Source organism: Pinus tabuliformis, chromosome 8 (assembly GCF_031772625.1).
Source record: "Pinus tabuliformis cultivar Carrire ecotype Pingquan chromosome 8, CPIR1, whole genome shotgun sequence".
Taxonomy (NCBI): domain Eukaryota; kingdom Viridiplantae; phylum Streptophyta; class Pinopsida; order Pinales; family Pinaceae; genus Pinus; species Pinus tabuliformis.
This window is the reverse complement of record NC_142294.1, coordinates 1,042,824,517-1,042,842,069: the sequence shown is the minus strand read 5'-3', so window position 1 is coordinate 1,042,842,069 and position 17,553 is coordinate 1,042,824,517. Positions and strand designations below refer to the sequence as shown.

At 38.8% G+C, this 17,553-nt stretch overlaps 1 protein-coding gene across 3 annotated transcripts in view; it reads left to right on the top strand.

Moving 5' to 3' along the window:
- The window catches only part of LOC149238917 (2-dehydro-3-deoxyphosphooctonate aldolase 1-like), a 459,022-nt gene that overhangs the window by 103,925 nt on the left and 337,544 nt on the right, over positions 1 to 17,553 (top strand). For all 3 annotated transcript variants that reach the window (XM_089373239.1, XM_089373240.1, XM_089373238.1), the window contains exons 5-6: positions 10,114 to 10,173; positions 10,427 to 10,501. In XM_089373239.1, the coding sequence (XP_089229365.1) occupies positions 10,114 to 10,173; positions 10,427 to 10,501 (135 nt within the window). The remainder of the gene's footprint in view (positions 1 to 10,113; positions 10,174 to 10,426; positions 10,502 to 17,553) is intronic.

Below are 17,553 nucleotides of genomic sequence, written 5' to 3'. Positions count from 1 at the left end.
CTTTCCGCAGCATTTGATAGATAATCTTTCAGCCATTAACTCTACAAGGCACTGGTCTATTAACTTCATAAAATCAAATAAGTGCTTGTTTTCTCTCGTGTCTCCCAACCCAACTTGTCCACAGTTGGTCTTCATCATCCCTTAGGGTCTACCCCCCTTAACCACGGGAGACAGGCTTAAACCGAGAGATCAGGGATCAAGGTGACAGCCCCCGGTCTGAGCGTTGTCGTGACAATCTGTGCGACAACAGGTCCTAACCCCACCCCCTGCTGCAGGTTGGCCCAACCAAGATGTAGAGTAGTATTTTGGCGTAAGGATATACGCCAAGCAATGTAGTGGAAGATTAAGCCTATTCCACCGTTCACACACACAATCATGAATCAGTTTGTACAAGTTGGGATCTCTATTATGAACAATGTCTTTTATTTCCCCCAACATGGTATCCATTTGCTCATACACTTCGCCAATCATTGGTTTGTCTGTATCTGCAAACCAAATCATGTGATAAATTGGCTTGGTGAAGTCCAATACCTGCCTCACACTTGTCCAAAACTGCCCATCAAGAGCGGCCTCCTCCACCATTTCAAAACCTGCCATGTCAGCTACATTTGTAGCCCTTTCCTTTAATACCTGCCAATGTGGACTTGATACCATGCTAGCTAATGCCTCTCTTACCTTCAAAAGGCACCTGAAGGTGAGGTAATAACTACTAAATCTGGTCTTTGCAATCTTCAACAACTCCAATCTCGAGTGACTGCGGAAAATTCCATGGGTATTGCTATGATTTGTAATAAATTTTATCATTTGTTTGCCTTTCTTGTACAAATCACCAATCCATTGGTATTGTTCATTTTTGTTCTTGACAATATCATGCAACAGAAGGTTCAATGTGTGAACCAAACATCCAGACCAAAATATGTTGGGGTATTTATGCTCAATAATTGCTCCCGCTGCCTTACAATTAGGAGCATTATTAGTGATGACTTGGATGACATTTTATGGGCCAATACGCTCAATTGTTTCAAGTAATGCTTCTGCAATGTTGATGGCAGTCTTGAACTTGTCTAAGTAATCATGTGCAGTTAGAAAGATGGGACCACTAACAGACACAGCAAGAACACTTATCAATGGCTTGCCTTTTACATTTGTCCATCCATCAGATACAATGGACACCCCATGGTCAGTCCAAGAACTTGTCATTCTATTCAAAGAATGTGATATTTTTGCTTTTTCATGATCAAGGCCAACTGTTCTTGCCTTGTCATACCCAAGGCTCTTGTATCCTTTAGGGGCATCATTTATGGCAGAAACCATTTCGTGCCAATAAGGTGAGCGAAGAACATTGAATGGTATCCCACATGCATAGAGAAACCTGTAAACCTTTGAATCCACATCATTCCTACACCCCTCATCAAGGAAATCTGATATGGTTCTACGCCTTAAAGTTGATGACCCTGTGCCTCCATATCCACTGCCTTGGGAGGATGCTGAAGGAGTTCTTTGTGATTGTGAGCTTGGTTCAAAGAAACCCCTTGATTTTTTTGATTTGTATTGGGCTTCCTCCTCTTCCCTTATGTATTTGGCTCTATCCGCTGCTGACATCGCTGTATAAGTTTTGATCCCTATTTGTTTGTCTCCATCCCGTGGCCTTTTCCTGCAGAGGTGTCTTCTAGCACGGGTGTATGAACCTGTGTAATCAGTGTGACAATGGGGGCAATGAAATTTAGTGGTTCCACCCCCTCTCCCTGTTTCAACCCTGTTAACTTATTTCCACAATGGAGTTTGGTCTTGTTTAGTTTTTTGAGGGGCATGTTCACCCTCCTCCAGCTCCTCCTCACCGGGGTTTTCACCAATTTTACTTTCTCCAGCTTCTTCATCCCCCTCTTCAGTTTGGCCCCTCCGTTTCCTACTCTCCAGCACCATAATAACCATAAAAGGGATCAGGAAGAGGAAAATGCCAAGAAATATAGCCAGGTCCATGGTGTTTGATGTTTGTAGGGTTTTGATTCTTGAATCTGCAAATTAATTCAATTTATTGAGATTAATTAATTTAATTTAAATTCATGATTTTTAAACTCAATAAACTAAATTAAATTAACTAAATTACTAGCTAACTAACTAAACTAACTAAATTACTAAGTTACTTACCTTTGCAGGCTTGCTCCTCGCTCCTCGGCACTTGCTTCTCGCTCCTCAGCACTTGCTCCTCGCTCCTTTGCTCTTGCTCTTGCTCCAAACTCTTGCTTAATGAAGTGACAATGAAACTTTTTTAGGCCCATTGGGCTTTTAAAACCAATTTTTTTTTTTTTTTTTTTTTTTTTTTTTTTTTTTTAAAATTCAATTTTTTTTGGCGTCCGCGGAAATTTTTTCTGCCGGATCGCTCCCGCACCCGTTGAAACGCTCCCGGAGTGATTTATAACGCCCGGGAGCGATCGCTCCCCGATCGTTCTTGGGCGTTAAAAATCGCTCCAGGAGCGATGGAGCGATCGCTCTCGAAAAAGGCAGGGAGCGCAAATTTTTTCCGGGAGCGCGCTCCCGAAAATCGCTCCGGGAGCGTGCTCCCGAGCGGGAGCGCGATTCGGGAGCGGGTTCGAGGGGGGGGGGCGCTCCCCCGCAACTATGGTACTGCCCCTCGTTGGACACAGTCTCTGATAAAGTGACACTTGATGTCAATGTGCTTCGACTGATCATGAAAAACTGGATTCTCAGAGAGCTTGATGCAACTTTGATTATCACACAAAATATTGGTCGCTTCCATCCTTCTCCTGAATAGATTCACAAGCAATTTCCTAAGCCATATGGCTTCACACGAAGCTGTGCTAGTTGCCATATATTCAACTTTAGCTGAGCTCAAAGCTACGGATTTCCGTTTCCTACTACACCAGGAGGTCATTCCTGATCCATTGTTGAAACAATACTCAGAGGTACTTTTATGATCTACTAAACTTCCAGCCCAATCTGCGTCGGTGAACCCACTCAGCCTGATGTCATTGCCTTGGGTGTACATTAGTCCATGCTCGACTGTTCCTCGTATATATCTGAGAACATGCTTTGCTGCTGCCCAGTGTGCCCTCTTTGGTTCCACCATGAACTGATTGAGGGTGTTGATAGCGTAACAAATGTCTGGCTTGGTATTGACCAGATACATCAGGGACCCTATGAGCTACTTGTACAAGGTGGGATCAACTTCTTTATCTTCGGATGCATCAATCTTCTTCTAGTTGGTAATCATTGGAGTAGCCATAGGTCTACAGTCCTGCATTCTAAACCTTTTCAAAATCTCTGTAATGTATCTCCCTTGTCTAAGGAAAATCCCACCCTTCTGCTGCCAAACTTCCTACCCCAGGAAATAATGCATCTGTCCCAAATCCTTCATGTCGAATTCTATAGCTAGATTTTCCTTGCAATCTTTGATGAGCCTAGATGAGCCTGTCAAAAAAAGATCATCCACATATAACACTAGGATTAGCAGCTCATTCTCTACAACCAGATAGTAGAGGTTAGGATCACTCTTGATGAATACCATCTTTTGCAAGTATCCATTAATTCGACTGTACGATGCTCTAGGTGCTTGTTTAAGCCCATACAAGGCTTTATTTAACCTGCATACATGAGATTTCTTCTCATGAGTCTCAAAACCCTCTGGTTGTTCAATGTATACTTCTTCTTCTATCACCTCGTTCAAGAACATAGTCTTGACATCCATCTGGTGAATCTCCCACCCCATCTGTGCTGCAAGGGATATCACGGATCTAATAGAAGTATACCTAGCTACTGGGGCGAAGGTTTCTTCGTAGTCTATCCTTTCCTTCTGAGCATACCCCTTAGCCACAAACTTGGCTTTGTATTTTTCCACACTGCCATCTGCAATGTATTTGACTTTGTAGATCCATCTCGAACCTACAACTGACCTGTCCTGAGGCCTAGGTACCACTTTCCAGACATCATTGACCATTATGGAATTGTATTCCTCCACCATAGCATCTACCCATACTTGATGCTAAACGACCTCCTGAAAACTAGAGGGTTCTCCAACCTAAGCCACCAAAGCTTCTTATCTGTCACGCTGTCTACGGTCCCTTTTCTCATTCCTGGATGCACCGACGAATTCCTCTGTATCCCATAGTATCTGTTGAAGTTCTCAGCTCGTTCTTCCACTGGTAGTGGGTATATCTAATTGCTCCTGCTCTTCCTTAGACTCCACTTGTTGCGATACCTTTGGAGTTTTATCTTGAGGAGAAGCACTAGTGCTGGTTTCTGCTGGTCGAAGTGGCTGGACCAATGGATCATCCCTTGACTGCTCTTCAGAAGGCATTTCTCGGGATTTCCTGAAAGCTCTGTCCTCCATGAACTATACATCCCGTCGAATTACGATCTTCCTATTCACCAGAAGATAGACCCTATATGTCTTAGCATTCTCGCTATATCCCACAAGATATCGCTTTTCTGCAGTTTGATCCAATTTCTTCCTCTTTTCTTCGGGTACATGGCAGTATGCCAAACTCCCAAATATCCTGAAATGATTCACCTTAGGCTTCTTGCTGGTGAAGACATTCGCCGGAGTAATCTTACCTAATGCCCTTTGAGGAGTCCTGTTCTTCCTTTGAAGACATTCGCCCTGGCTGCTTCAACAATAGTCCTGTTCTTCCTTTCTGCAACTCCATTCTGCTCCGAATTATCCTCACACATGCGGTTGTCCAAAGAGATAAGAATGGTGATGAGGATGAGAGAAAGACTTTCTCATGCTTGGTCATCAAATGAGTCGTCACATCATCTATTTATACCCCTGTTTTAAGAAACAGCCGTTTCGAAACCGAAACGACCGGCTTGATCCGAGTCAAAAGGTGGCAGAGTGACCCGGCCTAGGAAACGGTCCGGTTGGCCGAGTCACCCATGACTCGGCCAACCCGGCCGTTTCCGATATGACTCGGCCGAGTCACAATGGGACGACCCTCCACACGTAAACAACAATAAAAAATTGATTTTTTTGGGATTTTTAAAATGTTTAATGTTTGTTTTGGATGTCAAACTGTTATACCAATATGCTAAATGATTTTTGGGGTCCATTTCCCCCTCCCAAACCCTATTTAACACACCCAAGTGCTCTCATTCACTCACAGCAGTCTTATGCATTTGAGTGAGAGTCTTCTTTGAGAGTTAGTGAGCAGTTCTTGAGCTTGTTTTGGAGCAGCAGTGAGGAGTCTTGGAGGAGCATTGTAGCTGGAGTGAGGAGCTTCTTGGGCAGCCATTTGGAGCAGCATTGAGGAGCTGATTCTTGGAGCAAGCTTGAGGAGGCAGTTTGTGCCTGGAGGTATTTTTTTCCACCTCTATAAATCTGTTTTTGCTTAGTAAATTTTAGGTGCATATCTAGAAAGCTTAGAGAGTGTTTTTTGTCAAATAAATGAACATTGAATCAATGTTTTTTTTTTGTCATTTTCAGATTGTTTGCTTTCATTTCCTAGTCAAAAAATGGCACCTAGAGCAAGAGATCCTGCTTGGGCATATGTTGAAATGGTTGATAGTCAAATGCAATGCAAATTTTGCCATAGGAAAATTAAGGAAGGTCCTGGGGGCATTAATAGGCTGAAACAACACTTGGCATGGATTAGAGGCCAAATTACCCCATGTACCTCACCAGAAATTGGGGAGATTAGAAAGAATTTGTTGGCCAGCTTTGAGAAATTTAAAGAAGATAAGGCTAGGCAAAAAGACATACAGGCTGAAATTGGGAGGAAGAGGGAGATACAAAAAATGATGGCTACCAACCCCCACTATGATTTTGAGGGTTCTTCCTCTATCCCTCAAACTGAGGCATCCAACCCTTTCCGATATGTTCCTCCCTCTTTTGCTTCTATTCAAGATAAGGGAAAGGGTAGAATGAATTTGTAAAAGGGTGATGTGACTATCAAAAGTTATTTCACTCCCTCCTCTCCATCAGATGCACATGGTCCTGAAGTTAGTAAAACTCAAATGCAGCCCACTTTAGATGACCATTGGAAGAAAGAATTGAGGGAGACTGCTTGTGATTACATAGCTAGATGGTGGTATGATGCTGATATCCCCTTTAATGCTGCTCGTTCACCATATTATGAGCCTATGATGCCATACATGCTGCTGGAAAAGGCTTCAAAGGCCCTACTATGCATGAGCTAAGGGGGTTTCGTTTGCAGAAAGAAATTCAATCCATTAATGAGTATTTGCAAGAGTTCAGGGACTCATGGGCAAGAACAGGGTGTACCATTATGTCAGATGGATGGACTGATCAAAGAAACTGTACCATCATAAACTTTCTTGTCTTCTGCCCACAGGGAACCATGTTTTTAAAATCAGTTGATGCATCTAATAAGATAAAAGATGGCCACTTGTTGTTTCAGCTATTGGATCAGGTTGTTGAGGAGGTGGGGGTGGCTAATGTTGTTCAAATCATCACAGATAATGCCTCTAACTATGTTCTTGCTGGTAAACTGTTAGAGGAAAAACACAAGACCATATTTTGGACCCCATGCGCTGCACATTGCATAGACCTCATGCTTGAGGATATTGGAAAATTAGATTGGGTCAAAAACACTATAGATCATGCTAAAAGCATAACAAAATTTATCTACAATCATACATTGGTTTTGAGCCTCATGAGGAAACACACTGGGGGCAAGGATATTATTAGGCCTGCCATCACTAGATTTGCTACACATTTTTTGACATTGCAATCTATGCTTTCCCAACATAGAAACTTGCAAAAGATGTTTTCCAGTGATGAATGGAATCAAAGCAATTGGTCTAACAAACTAGAAGGCAAAGAATTGAAAAGGAAAGTCCATGAAGAAACTTTTTGGAGAAAGGCAACAGAGATTGTGAAGCTTGCTGAGCCACTAGTTAAGGTGTTGCGGTTGGTGGATGGGGAAAGGTTGGCTATGGGCTTCATTTATGAGGCTATGGATCAAGCAAAGGAGCAAATAAAGACGGTATACAAGGATAGAGTGGCAAAGTATGGGCCCATTTGGGCAATCCTTGATGAAAGATGGAACAATCAACTCCATCGCCCTATACATGCAGCTGGATATTTTTTGAACCCACGGTATCATTATAAAGCTAAGGAGTCAGGAGCTTTGACGGGGGAGGTCAGAGATGGACTAGTTGATTGCATTGAACGCATGATCCCATTGGAGTCTGATCAGCTAGAGATACACCGACAGGCCAATATCTTCAGCAATGCAGCAGGTACCTTTGGGAAGAACCTAGCAAAGATTGCAAGAGAAGCAGATGAGCCAGGTAAACACAAATTTCAATTTTCAAATTCTTAATAGTTTTACTTTTTTTTAAAGTTTGTTAAATCGTTTTAATTTGAAAGTTAGATATAATTTGTAATTTTGTTGAGCTAACTCATTACACTCCTATGTTTTTTGCAGCACAATGGTGGGAGGCCTTTGGTGGCCATTGTCCTGAATTGCAAAGGTTTGCAATTCGTATTTTGAGTCAAACTTGCAGTGCATCTGGGTGTGAGTGCAGTTGGGCTGTCTTTGAGAGGATTCACACAAAGAAGAGAAACCGTTTGGATCAAAAACGGTTAAATGATCTAGTTTTTGTCCAATACAACCTCCGGCTCAAACGAAACCATTTGCTGAACAAAAGACCGGATTCAGATCCCATTGTGTTGGAAGACATTGATCCAACATCAGATTGGGTAGTGGAGAGTTGTCCAGCAGAGTTTGATCCTGATGAGGATCTTGATTTAGATTTAGATCTGGAGACATCAGTTGAACTTGAACATGCTGTTCAACTTCAGCCTATTCAGTTGAATGAAGATTCCAATCCACCAGCCTCAGTCTCACAGCCAGCAGGGACTCCAGTTGTAGGTGCTTCCTCTGCTCAGCCACGACAGAAGCGCAGCCGCATATCTACTCTATCTCAGCTTGCATCTGCTGCAGTTGCACAGCCTGCTAGTGGTACCACTTCTACAGTTGCAGTTGGGGATGATGATGATGAGGAGGAGCCATGGGGCCCCCTGTCTGACTCTGATGATGATGATCCAGAGATTGATCGACGTGATCTTGGCTCCTCTGACAGTAGCTACTAGCCAGTGGCCCAGTAGTACTGTAGTACTAGTACTGGAGTCTGGTCACCGTCACAGTTTACTTTTGTTGTAGAGGCCATTTCTAGCCTCCTTGGTTATGTGTTTTTTGTTTTGAGTCTTCGATCATGTATGACAGTTGACTATGTATTGCCATTGGGTACCATTTTGATATAATGGATTGGTTCATGAGCCTACTTTGATCATATGTTGTCTTCCATCTATATTATAATGCTGTGTGTTTGGAAACATGAATGAAAATCTTTAAAATTATGTTTAAAATTATGTTTTTTTATAAAAAAAATAAATATTTAATGTATTTTTTACAACGACCGAGTCATTGAAATCAAGCCGGCCGAGTCATTACCGAGTCGGAGTTGGAGTCGGAGTCGATCCTCGGCCGAGTCGGAGTCGGAGTCGGAGTCTTAAAACATTGATTTATACTTGTCAAAGGGGGTGTGACAACCCAAGGGACACGTCTCTTCACTGGTTGGCCAACTTGAATTCTTTCTGGGTTAACTTGTCTTCTTCCTGAGCCGACTTGTAGACATACAGGAATACCTCCCAGGGCTACACAAAAAAATCAACATACAGCACATACATGAATAAACTTGAAAGCCACTACAGACTCTAATGACTTTCATGCTACCCTATCAGACCTCTGTATTCTTCATATTCTGATAACTGAAATTGGCCTTGCTATTTTTTCTGAACTGATTTGCTTTTTGTTGTTTGGATGACATGATATTGAGAGGGCTCTGGCTTTGTAATTCTCATTTTGAGTATGAGTAATGCCGTTCCTAATGAAGTGCTCTCTAACTACAAATCTGTATAGTATCAAGGGTACAAATTGTTGAGAAATCAATATGCTTGTAGATTAGGGGTGATTTATCTTACTTGATAATTACTTGTGAATGTTGTTGGCTTTTATTACTTATATTATCTTCTATTCATCAAGCAATTACCGAAAAATGCAAAATATGAAGATCACAAGAGAGAAAGAACACAAAGATGTAGGCTCCAAGCCAGGGCAAAACCCCACAAGGGGGAAAACTCAAACAAATCCTCTTCTTATAGAATCACTTCAAAGTGATATATCCAAGAACCAAAAACCAATGCCAAGACTGCCACAAAAGCCCCAAGTCAGCCCTCCTTCAAGCCTAATTCAACCAAGTCAAAGTCAACGCTGGTCACAGCTCTCAAAAAAACTGTTCAAACTCTGGAATATTTGGACCTGCAGTATCTCTGAAGTTTTGGCCCTGTAGCAAGTCTGAAATTTCACATGTGCGAACAGAATTAGGGCATTAAATTATGATTTTTTTTCTCTTTTGACCTTTGCTCTCTCTCCTTTGACTTCCACTCTTTCTTCCTTGACTTTCGCTGGTTTTTCCTTCTTTTCTTGGCACAAAAATCGAAGTGATGAATTGGTGATGAATGAGGTCGAATTGCACTGTATTTATACAAGTCCAGGTGGTCGAATAGCTGTCTCTCTAGGCCAACTTGTTGAGGAGGGTAGACTTGGTCTTGTGGATGAAAAAATTGACTTTTTGACTCAAATAAAATGATTTTTTTCTGTCCTACAAATAGTCCAAATGGGACTTTGACTTGATAATATTTCTTTGACTCATGACAATTTTTCTTTTGACTCAAATAACCTTACAAGCATGAAGAACATGCTTTGACTAGAAAATAAAATAATAATAGTAATTTCTTTTCTTCTTTTGTTTTTACATGAAATACATATTGATACAAGTACAATGATAATTATGAAGACCAAACCTAGTTACATTTTCAACACAAATTGGTAATTTGAAGGAATCTATCATCTTTTGATTTCTGCAGTCTGCCTTGATGCTTTGAAGGCTAGTGGAAGCATCTTCTTTCCATTGCTCAGTCAGTTTCCGAGGATTTTTATTGCTTGGTTGTATTATTATTGGGAATTCCAGTTTATCCATAGATCGTAGTTCACCAAACTTTTATAGAGAAGAGTTATCAGAGCTATGCTGACTGGATCTTTATCTGACATATTTCTTTGGTACTTCTAGTGTGAGCCTGTTGGCAGAATTGCAGATATCATTCAAATACCGGCATTTCTATGTCGCCAGGTTGGTTCCTCTTGCCATTCGGTAATAGCGTGATTCTTCCTGCCAATATAAACAAAAACACGTAAACTATATGGATATGATTATAGTAAACACTGTTGTCAAATAAGTGCATGGTCAATTTCTGTTTTAATGAATGCACGTTGCTCAGTTCTCTCTGATGAGGGAGAATGTTTATATTCTTGTACCTCTATAATTCTTTCTACTTAGCACAGTACTTTGGTATAGTTCTGATTTAGTTTTGTTAGTGGCACAGACAGATCTTCTTGAATCTGCAGCAAAGACAGGGAAAATTGTCAATATCAAGAAAGGTCAATTTTGTGCTTCATCGGTGAGCAATTTAATCTTATACTTGATTCTTTGACTTCATCAAAACTTGTGTCAGCACTTTTCGCATCATTGTTATTTCTCTGTGTGTTGTTTATTGTTTTCTTTTTGTTAGTAAGTAAAATAATTATTGTATCACCATGCATAGAATAGTACATTTTCATCAAGTATAGGTGATATCAACGTCTCTCAGACCTGATCTCTGCACCATTCATCCATGCACCTGAAACAGATAACTTTTATACATAATTGATAGACTTTCTGTTAATGTTTTGATTTTTCAGTGGTTCTACAATGCCAAGCGCGACTATCGTAATTCTTTTCCCCTAAATGATAATGCCTAAAAGAGATAGCCACTACAAGCAACTACTCAAAAGCTGGTCGATGTTCGGTTCTATTATAAAGCTACAAAATTCATGAATATTTCTTCTTTTGTTCTCCTCACTTTTGTCCCAGCTTGATCATTGAGCGCTTTATCATGATAATTGCACTAATAGATTTTATTTCATGTATCATAGTATGTCTCTCTGCAACATTCAAAATGGAAACAGTTTTGTTAATTCTCTCATTTCATGAATCACAATGTCAATCTTAAAACTAGCTTTAGATTGCTCATTATGGAGTTTCATAACCTTATTTATTATTAATTTTGAGTTTTCTTCCTAAATTCATCCTATATGTTGATTTCACGCTATCTTAAGCTCTTCCTTTGCTGCAATTGCCTTGCCAAAGTAGAAGCTTATCATATATTTAGTGCATAAAGAGAAATTGTATCTCTTTGGTGATTTTATAATACACCTACAATTCCAACTTTTTGGGGATGACCTTTGGACGCTGCATCAAGTTTAAGCTTATGGAAGGGGAGTTTCCAATGTAATGTGCATATATTCCATGCGTGTCTACACCTTGGCTGGTCTTTGAAGGTTGAAGGTCATTGATTATATATATGAAATCATCAGTCGCCGAGGTTCATAACCTTCAATGACCAGCCAAGGTGTAGACACGCATGGAATCAAAACTGCTACTTAAAACAGAGCAATAGCATACCAAAATATCTGTCAAGATATTGCAGATTAGTTACAACTACAAGCAAATCTTGGCTTGACTGAGCCGTTACTCTCAAGATTAATAGCTGTTTGGAGCATATAGGCAGGACATCAACTATCACACTGTATATAAACTTACCATGGAGCTCTAGGAAACAGGGAATATGGGCAATGGTAATCTATTGGAGTTGCTATACTCACTATGTTACCTGCCCATCCGAAGTCACCTGGAAGCAGCCATGCTTGTAATATAACATAGACAAATTGCCTTTAGTGCCTCGGGAAGGAAGGTGTGTTTAGGCTGACAGTAAAGCTAATCAAACTGTCAAGAGATCGCAGTTGCCTCCAATTGAAGGTTAAAATATAAAAATTGAAAGCAACTAAAGTTAAGAGTAAAGACCCGCAAGTAGTACGGATCCCTTGATACCTTAATCGCCTTGGAGAAAAGATTAAGAATGCCATATAATTAATATTAAGATATTAAAATGTAGGCTTCTTTAAAGGTTCTTATTTCTCACGAAGAGAAAGAAGGACAATTTCAAGTTTATGAGACTGCAACATATTTGTGGAACTTGGGGGTAACCATGGCATACTCATATAAAGATGCATATAAACAAATTTGTAGAAATTTCTGTTCGTACACAATTTCAGAAATATCACCTCGACCTTGGGGTTTCCTGGATCTATTACCTATGAACTTTCAGCTTTAGGTCTGAATCTGAAACATTAACTTGCAACAGCTAATACTTTACCTTTCAAACCCTCACTTTTAGATAAAGTCCTAAGGCTCAAGCAAGGACTTAGAGATACCAAGAGGAAAGGCCATTAGCACCTCACCAAACCTCTTCACAATGAAGGCCAACTGGCCTTCTGTTCAAGGGGTCTTCCCTATAATGGGATTACTAGAATTTTACACAATTTGTTTAAAGGTGAAATGAAGAAAAAATTGTAGCAAACCAGTTTGGTGAGTTTAAATAAAAGAAAGTGGACGGATGAACCAAAGCTTGGTGTCTTACCCTATATTGGGATTACTAGAATTTTACACAATTTGTTTAAAGGAGAAATGGAGAGAAAATTGTAGCAAAACAGTTTAGTGAGTTTAAATAAAAGAAAGTGGATGGATGGACCAAAGCTTGATGCCTTATCATTAGGTTCATGTGGTCAAATCAAGGCTTAAAAGGCAGGTGATTATAATGATGTGGCTGAAAAGTACAAGCTACATCGACTGTCTGCTTGCTGTCCCAAATTGCATAAATATATCCAAGGATATTACAAGTAGATAATGTTCAACACTCAAGAATATTACGCCTATCAAGAATAATGCTTAATATGCATTAACCCAAAAATAGAGAAATAAATGCAATGATAAACATCACTGTACTGATAACATAAGGGGAAATGGAAGGAGTATACCACGTTCTTACTTTGTGAGCACTTGTTAAGAAAATTGCAGCAAGAAAAATAGCAATAAAGATGCAGAATATATCCTCAACCCAAAAGATTGTTCTGTTGATCCTCCAAACACATCCCATCATTGAGCTCCAAGGGATTTCTCCCAAATCCAGCCATTATAAATGAATGAGAGAGAAAATCATTATATAGGTTTGAGCTCAACTCCTTTTACAATCATAATATATATATATATATATATTATTGTCCAAGGAAAATACTAGAAAATAGCCAAATAATGCCTGAGTGGGCTTTCTATAACCAAAATGCTCATTCAAAATACTAAATAAAGGATGCAAAATGAATGTGATGCCACATGCCATCTTCTTCAAAATTGGAGCTTATGCAAGTGCATAAAAGAGCTATTTGTCTTCTTCATGTGCAAAGCACTCTTCAAGAAATAAACACCTCAAATGATAATAAAATGCCAAGTCAATGAGGTAGGGCACATCTCAAAATAGGTGCATAAGTGCCAAGTGTACATGTCTCATGATGAGGTTGCTCTCCAGTAAGTTTGTAAATGCCAAATGCCATGATCAAAGGCCTCTTCTAGAAGCCTTTTGACAAAGAATAATATAAAACTTTTTCTTTAGGACATGTGCCCTTGGAATTTGTGCTTCATTGACCTCTTTGACTAAAGCATAAATAGTAAAATATTACTTCATCAAGTGCACCTTAGGAGAGAGAAACTTTGGTCCACATAAAAACCACCACCATACATTAAATATTCCTTGTAATAAATGTTCCCTTGAAGGAGGTTGATGGTGCACCCACAAAATTTGTAATGTCCCTTAGTAGTATGTGCCAATAGTTCTTGAAAATTCTCTTTGAAGCATTTTAACAAACACTTTGTGTGAAGACATTTCGTCGAACATATTGTATACAAACAAAGAGGACTGCTTTGGTAGAGACATTTCTTCAAACATTTAGCATGCAATAAAAGATGAAACCCTCAGTAGAATTCCCAAATTTGGCAGTAACAAATCAGCCCAAGTTTTATTAATCTTTACATAGTTTTACATGCTAGATGGCCATTAAAGATGCCCAAAAAATTGATTGATGAAGCCTGAAGTTGCTCCAGCAAATGGCACTACTAGCTGAAGATTTTTTTGAAGTAATTGTCTCTGGAAAATGATGCTGACTTGGAAGACTTTGACCCCCAAAGATCAAATTGTCTTCCACATGGAAATCACCCCTCAAAGAAAAATTTGGCTCCTTAGTGCATAGGGGTCGTGACACATGAGCCCGACTTTTGCTGATATTGGCGTGACTGTTGGGATCAAGTTTTGCTGAGATTGTTTTGACTCGTGAGGTGGTTGGAGCTAGAGATTAACAGTTAGCATGGGCTGTGGCTAGAGCCTAGAGATTAACAGTCAGTGTAACTCATGAGTACTCATCAAGGTTTGACTTTGAATGGTGATTCAATAGTTTGAGATTATTTGCTATTAGAATCCCTTCTCCTCAGATTGTTGTTCTCCCAGGCTTTCATGATTTCTAAAGGCTATTTTTGCTGCTAAAAATGACAACAATAAGATAATATAAAATAAAAATAGTAATATTTTTGTCCTTTCAAAACTGGAACTGTTAGATGCAAATATTTTATTCAGATTTTTGTTATGAATATAATTTATAAAAAATAATAAAATTATTGTAAACAATAATAATCATAATTAATGATTAATTAACTAGTAATTAGTTAATGAAGAGGCATGTTCTAAAGGATATGACCATTCAATGAAAGGGCACCTGCCTAGGTATATAAGTGGACCCTCATTGTAACAATCACAATATCTCATATCAATTCTTTTATACACTATTCAATATGTATATATGTTTCTTTTCCTCAATGGCTGTCTTTGTGTACCAAGTATTTTGAAGACTATTGCCAAGTACGAACTTTGTTTGTTACATTGGTATCAGTGCTATTTGATCCTCTGGCCGCTCAACCACTCCACAAAGCAAGTTTGATCCGGCCTTTGGCCATCAAGTATTCGTCAAGTTTGTTGCCAAGTGATTGAGGCTTTTAGCCACACAAGTAATAGGAGGTTCTCCATTTCACTATGAGGCCTTTGGCCATAAAATTATTTAAAAAAGGTAAAAAAAATGGGAAAAAATTATAAAAAATATAAAAAAAGGTTTAAAAAATTATAAAAAAAGGAGATAAAAGGGAAAATACTATATATGTGTGTGTGTGTATGTATATGCACACACACACACACACACATATATATGAAAAAAAGAAAGAGATTACAATTATATAGAAAAAGAAAAAAAATCATATAAAAGAATGTTATATAAAAGTAAATTTAGAAAAAAACATTAGTTTAAAAAATAAAATAAAACAAAAACGATTTACCTGGCTGCTGCCGGCAGTAGTCATTGACCATCGACCGAGCAAGAGTGAACCACAACGATAGTGATCACAACCACCAACATCCAAGAAATCAATGATTCAACCACCGTCGCATTCTGCCACCCCATGCTGCATCGTAGCAACCAAATCCTATATCAATTTACTACACCCACACTCACACTACCTGCAGCGTGTGCTATGCCACTCCATTCGAAGCAGTTGCCCCCTATAGCGATCTGACCCAACTCTACCTATCTTCCACCACTAGGATCGCTAGCAGTAGCTGCCACCAACATCTGACACTTTTCTGCTGCCATACGCTACACAATCATCCACAGTATTGCTACATTTCCACTCACTTGTAACCCTGCAGCCAATCATTGCCACCGCTGCTAGCCTTTCTAGATTCTACCAATATTATCTCCCGTCAATACGCCGCCGACCAATCTACGACACCACTAATTCCACTACTATCAATTCCGTTGACTATCTCCTCGTTCGTTTTGCCGCGTCCACAATTCCTACTCTCGTCGATTCATAACTATTATTTAGTTCATCTCTTGGGCTTTTGCAGTCTGCAAGTGCAATATGTAACTTCTCATTTCTATAATGAAGAATGAATGTTTTTTCTACTGAAAAAACTATTATTTAGTTCAATTGGTCATTATATATATATATAATAAAAGATGAAGAGGAAAAAAAAGTTCCAAAGACTTTGCAAGAATTATTAGGCACACACACACACACACACACACACACACACATATATGTTGCATGAGTTTTTGGAACGTGGGAATGATGGGAACTTGGGTACGGGTGTCGGGAATGGCTAGAGGTTTCCCTAAAATTTACTGGAAACGGCTAATCGGGAGAGGTAATATTATATAATAAAAAAATAAAAATATAAAAATAAAAATTATTTTTTTAATTATATAATTTATATAATAATCAAAATTAATATTGAATCAAAATATTAAAATCAATTTAAATATATAAATATATAATCTCTCTTATATATAAATATATTCTTTGGGTGTCTCTCTCCACGAGTGTCTCCCTTTTATATATATAAAATATTAAAATGTCAAGTTCATTATCAGTTCTCTGACACATGACGAGTTTTTGAAACAATCTGGCTTAAAAATACAAAGGAACATTTTTACATATGTTTCTTTAGTTGTTCTTAAGAGAAAAAGTAAAGTAACTCTAATGTTTAAGCATTGATTGCCACATACAATATGCACACACAATCTTCTACTATATATATACATAAGAAACAAAAGAAATACCCATCAGCATGACATCCCAGATATCGCCCTTTTATCGAGGTGCCACACGCTTCCTTAACCCATCAAGAGATTGCTCCAGTTTCTCAATTAAGGATATTGGTGTTAAGGATGTCTTTGGCCTTTCTTCTTGCGAAGGTTTCAATATAGGCCCTTGTTTTGTGGGCAGTTCAACATATTTCTCTACAGGATTTGAATTCCCACAACCCCAGGGAATGCCAGAACTCCAAAAAAAACAATCTTCAAAGCTCATGGAACTTTTCCAAGCTCCCATTGCATCTCCCGTTGAAAAGGGAACGTTCCCATATAGTTCCAAAGCTCCCGAGAGTGCAGGAACCACTGGAACGAGTTTCCCAACTCTTGGCTGCGGCTCCTGTGTAACATACATACATACATACATACATATATATATATATATCTAATTTTAAATCTATCAATTACAAGGAAAGAAGAAAGAAAAAAAGTGAAGTTGGACAAGAAGTGAAGAAAGAACAAACTAGATGCCCATTTTGTAAAATAGAAATTGGGTATTGGTGGATTTAAAAAAATTGCAAATTATGTTTTCCAACCTATAGGAAATTATTTAGTACAAAAGAACATCAAGGTATTACACAAACACAAATAAAAACATTAGAGGAAAAACCCATAGAACTTGAACAAAAGAACAAGGTAACTGAAAAGAACCATAAAGATCTCGAAGATATGTTTTGCAAAGAGTCAAAAGAAAGAGGATGGAATTTTGCGTCTAAGGGACCATAATAAAAAATTACTGGAACAAATCAAGAAGTCCAAAGCTAAGAAGCACAAATTAAAGCAAGAAAATGAAAATTCCGAGAAGAAACTCAATGAGAGCCTATTTGAGAAAGAAAAAGAAAATTTACGTTTAAAAAATCTTAATCCAAAGTTATTAGAAAAAATTAGA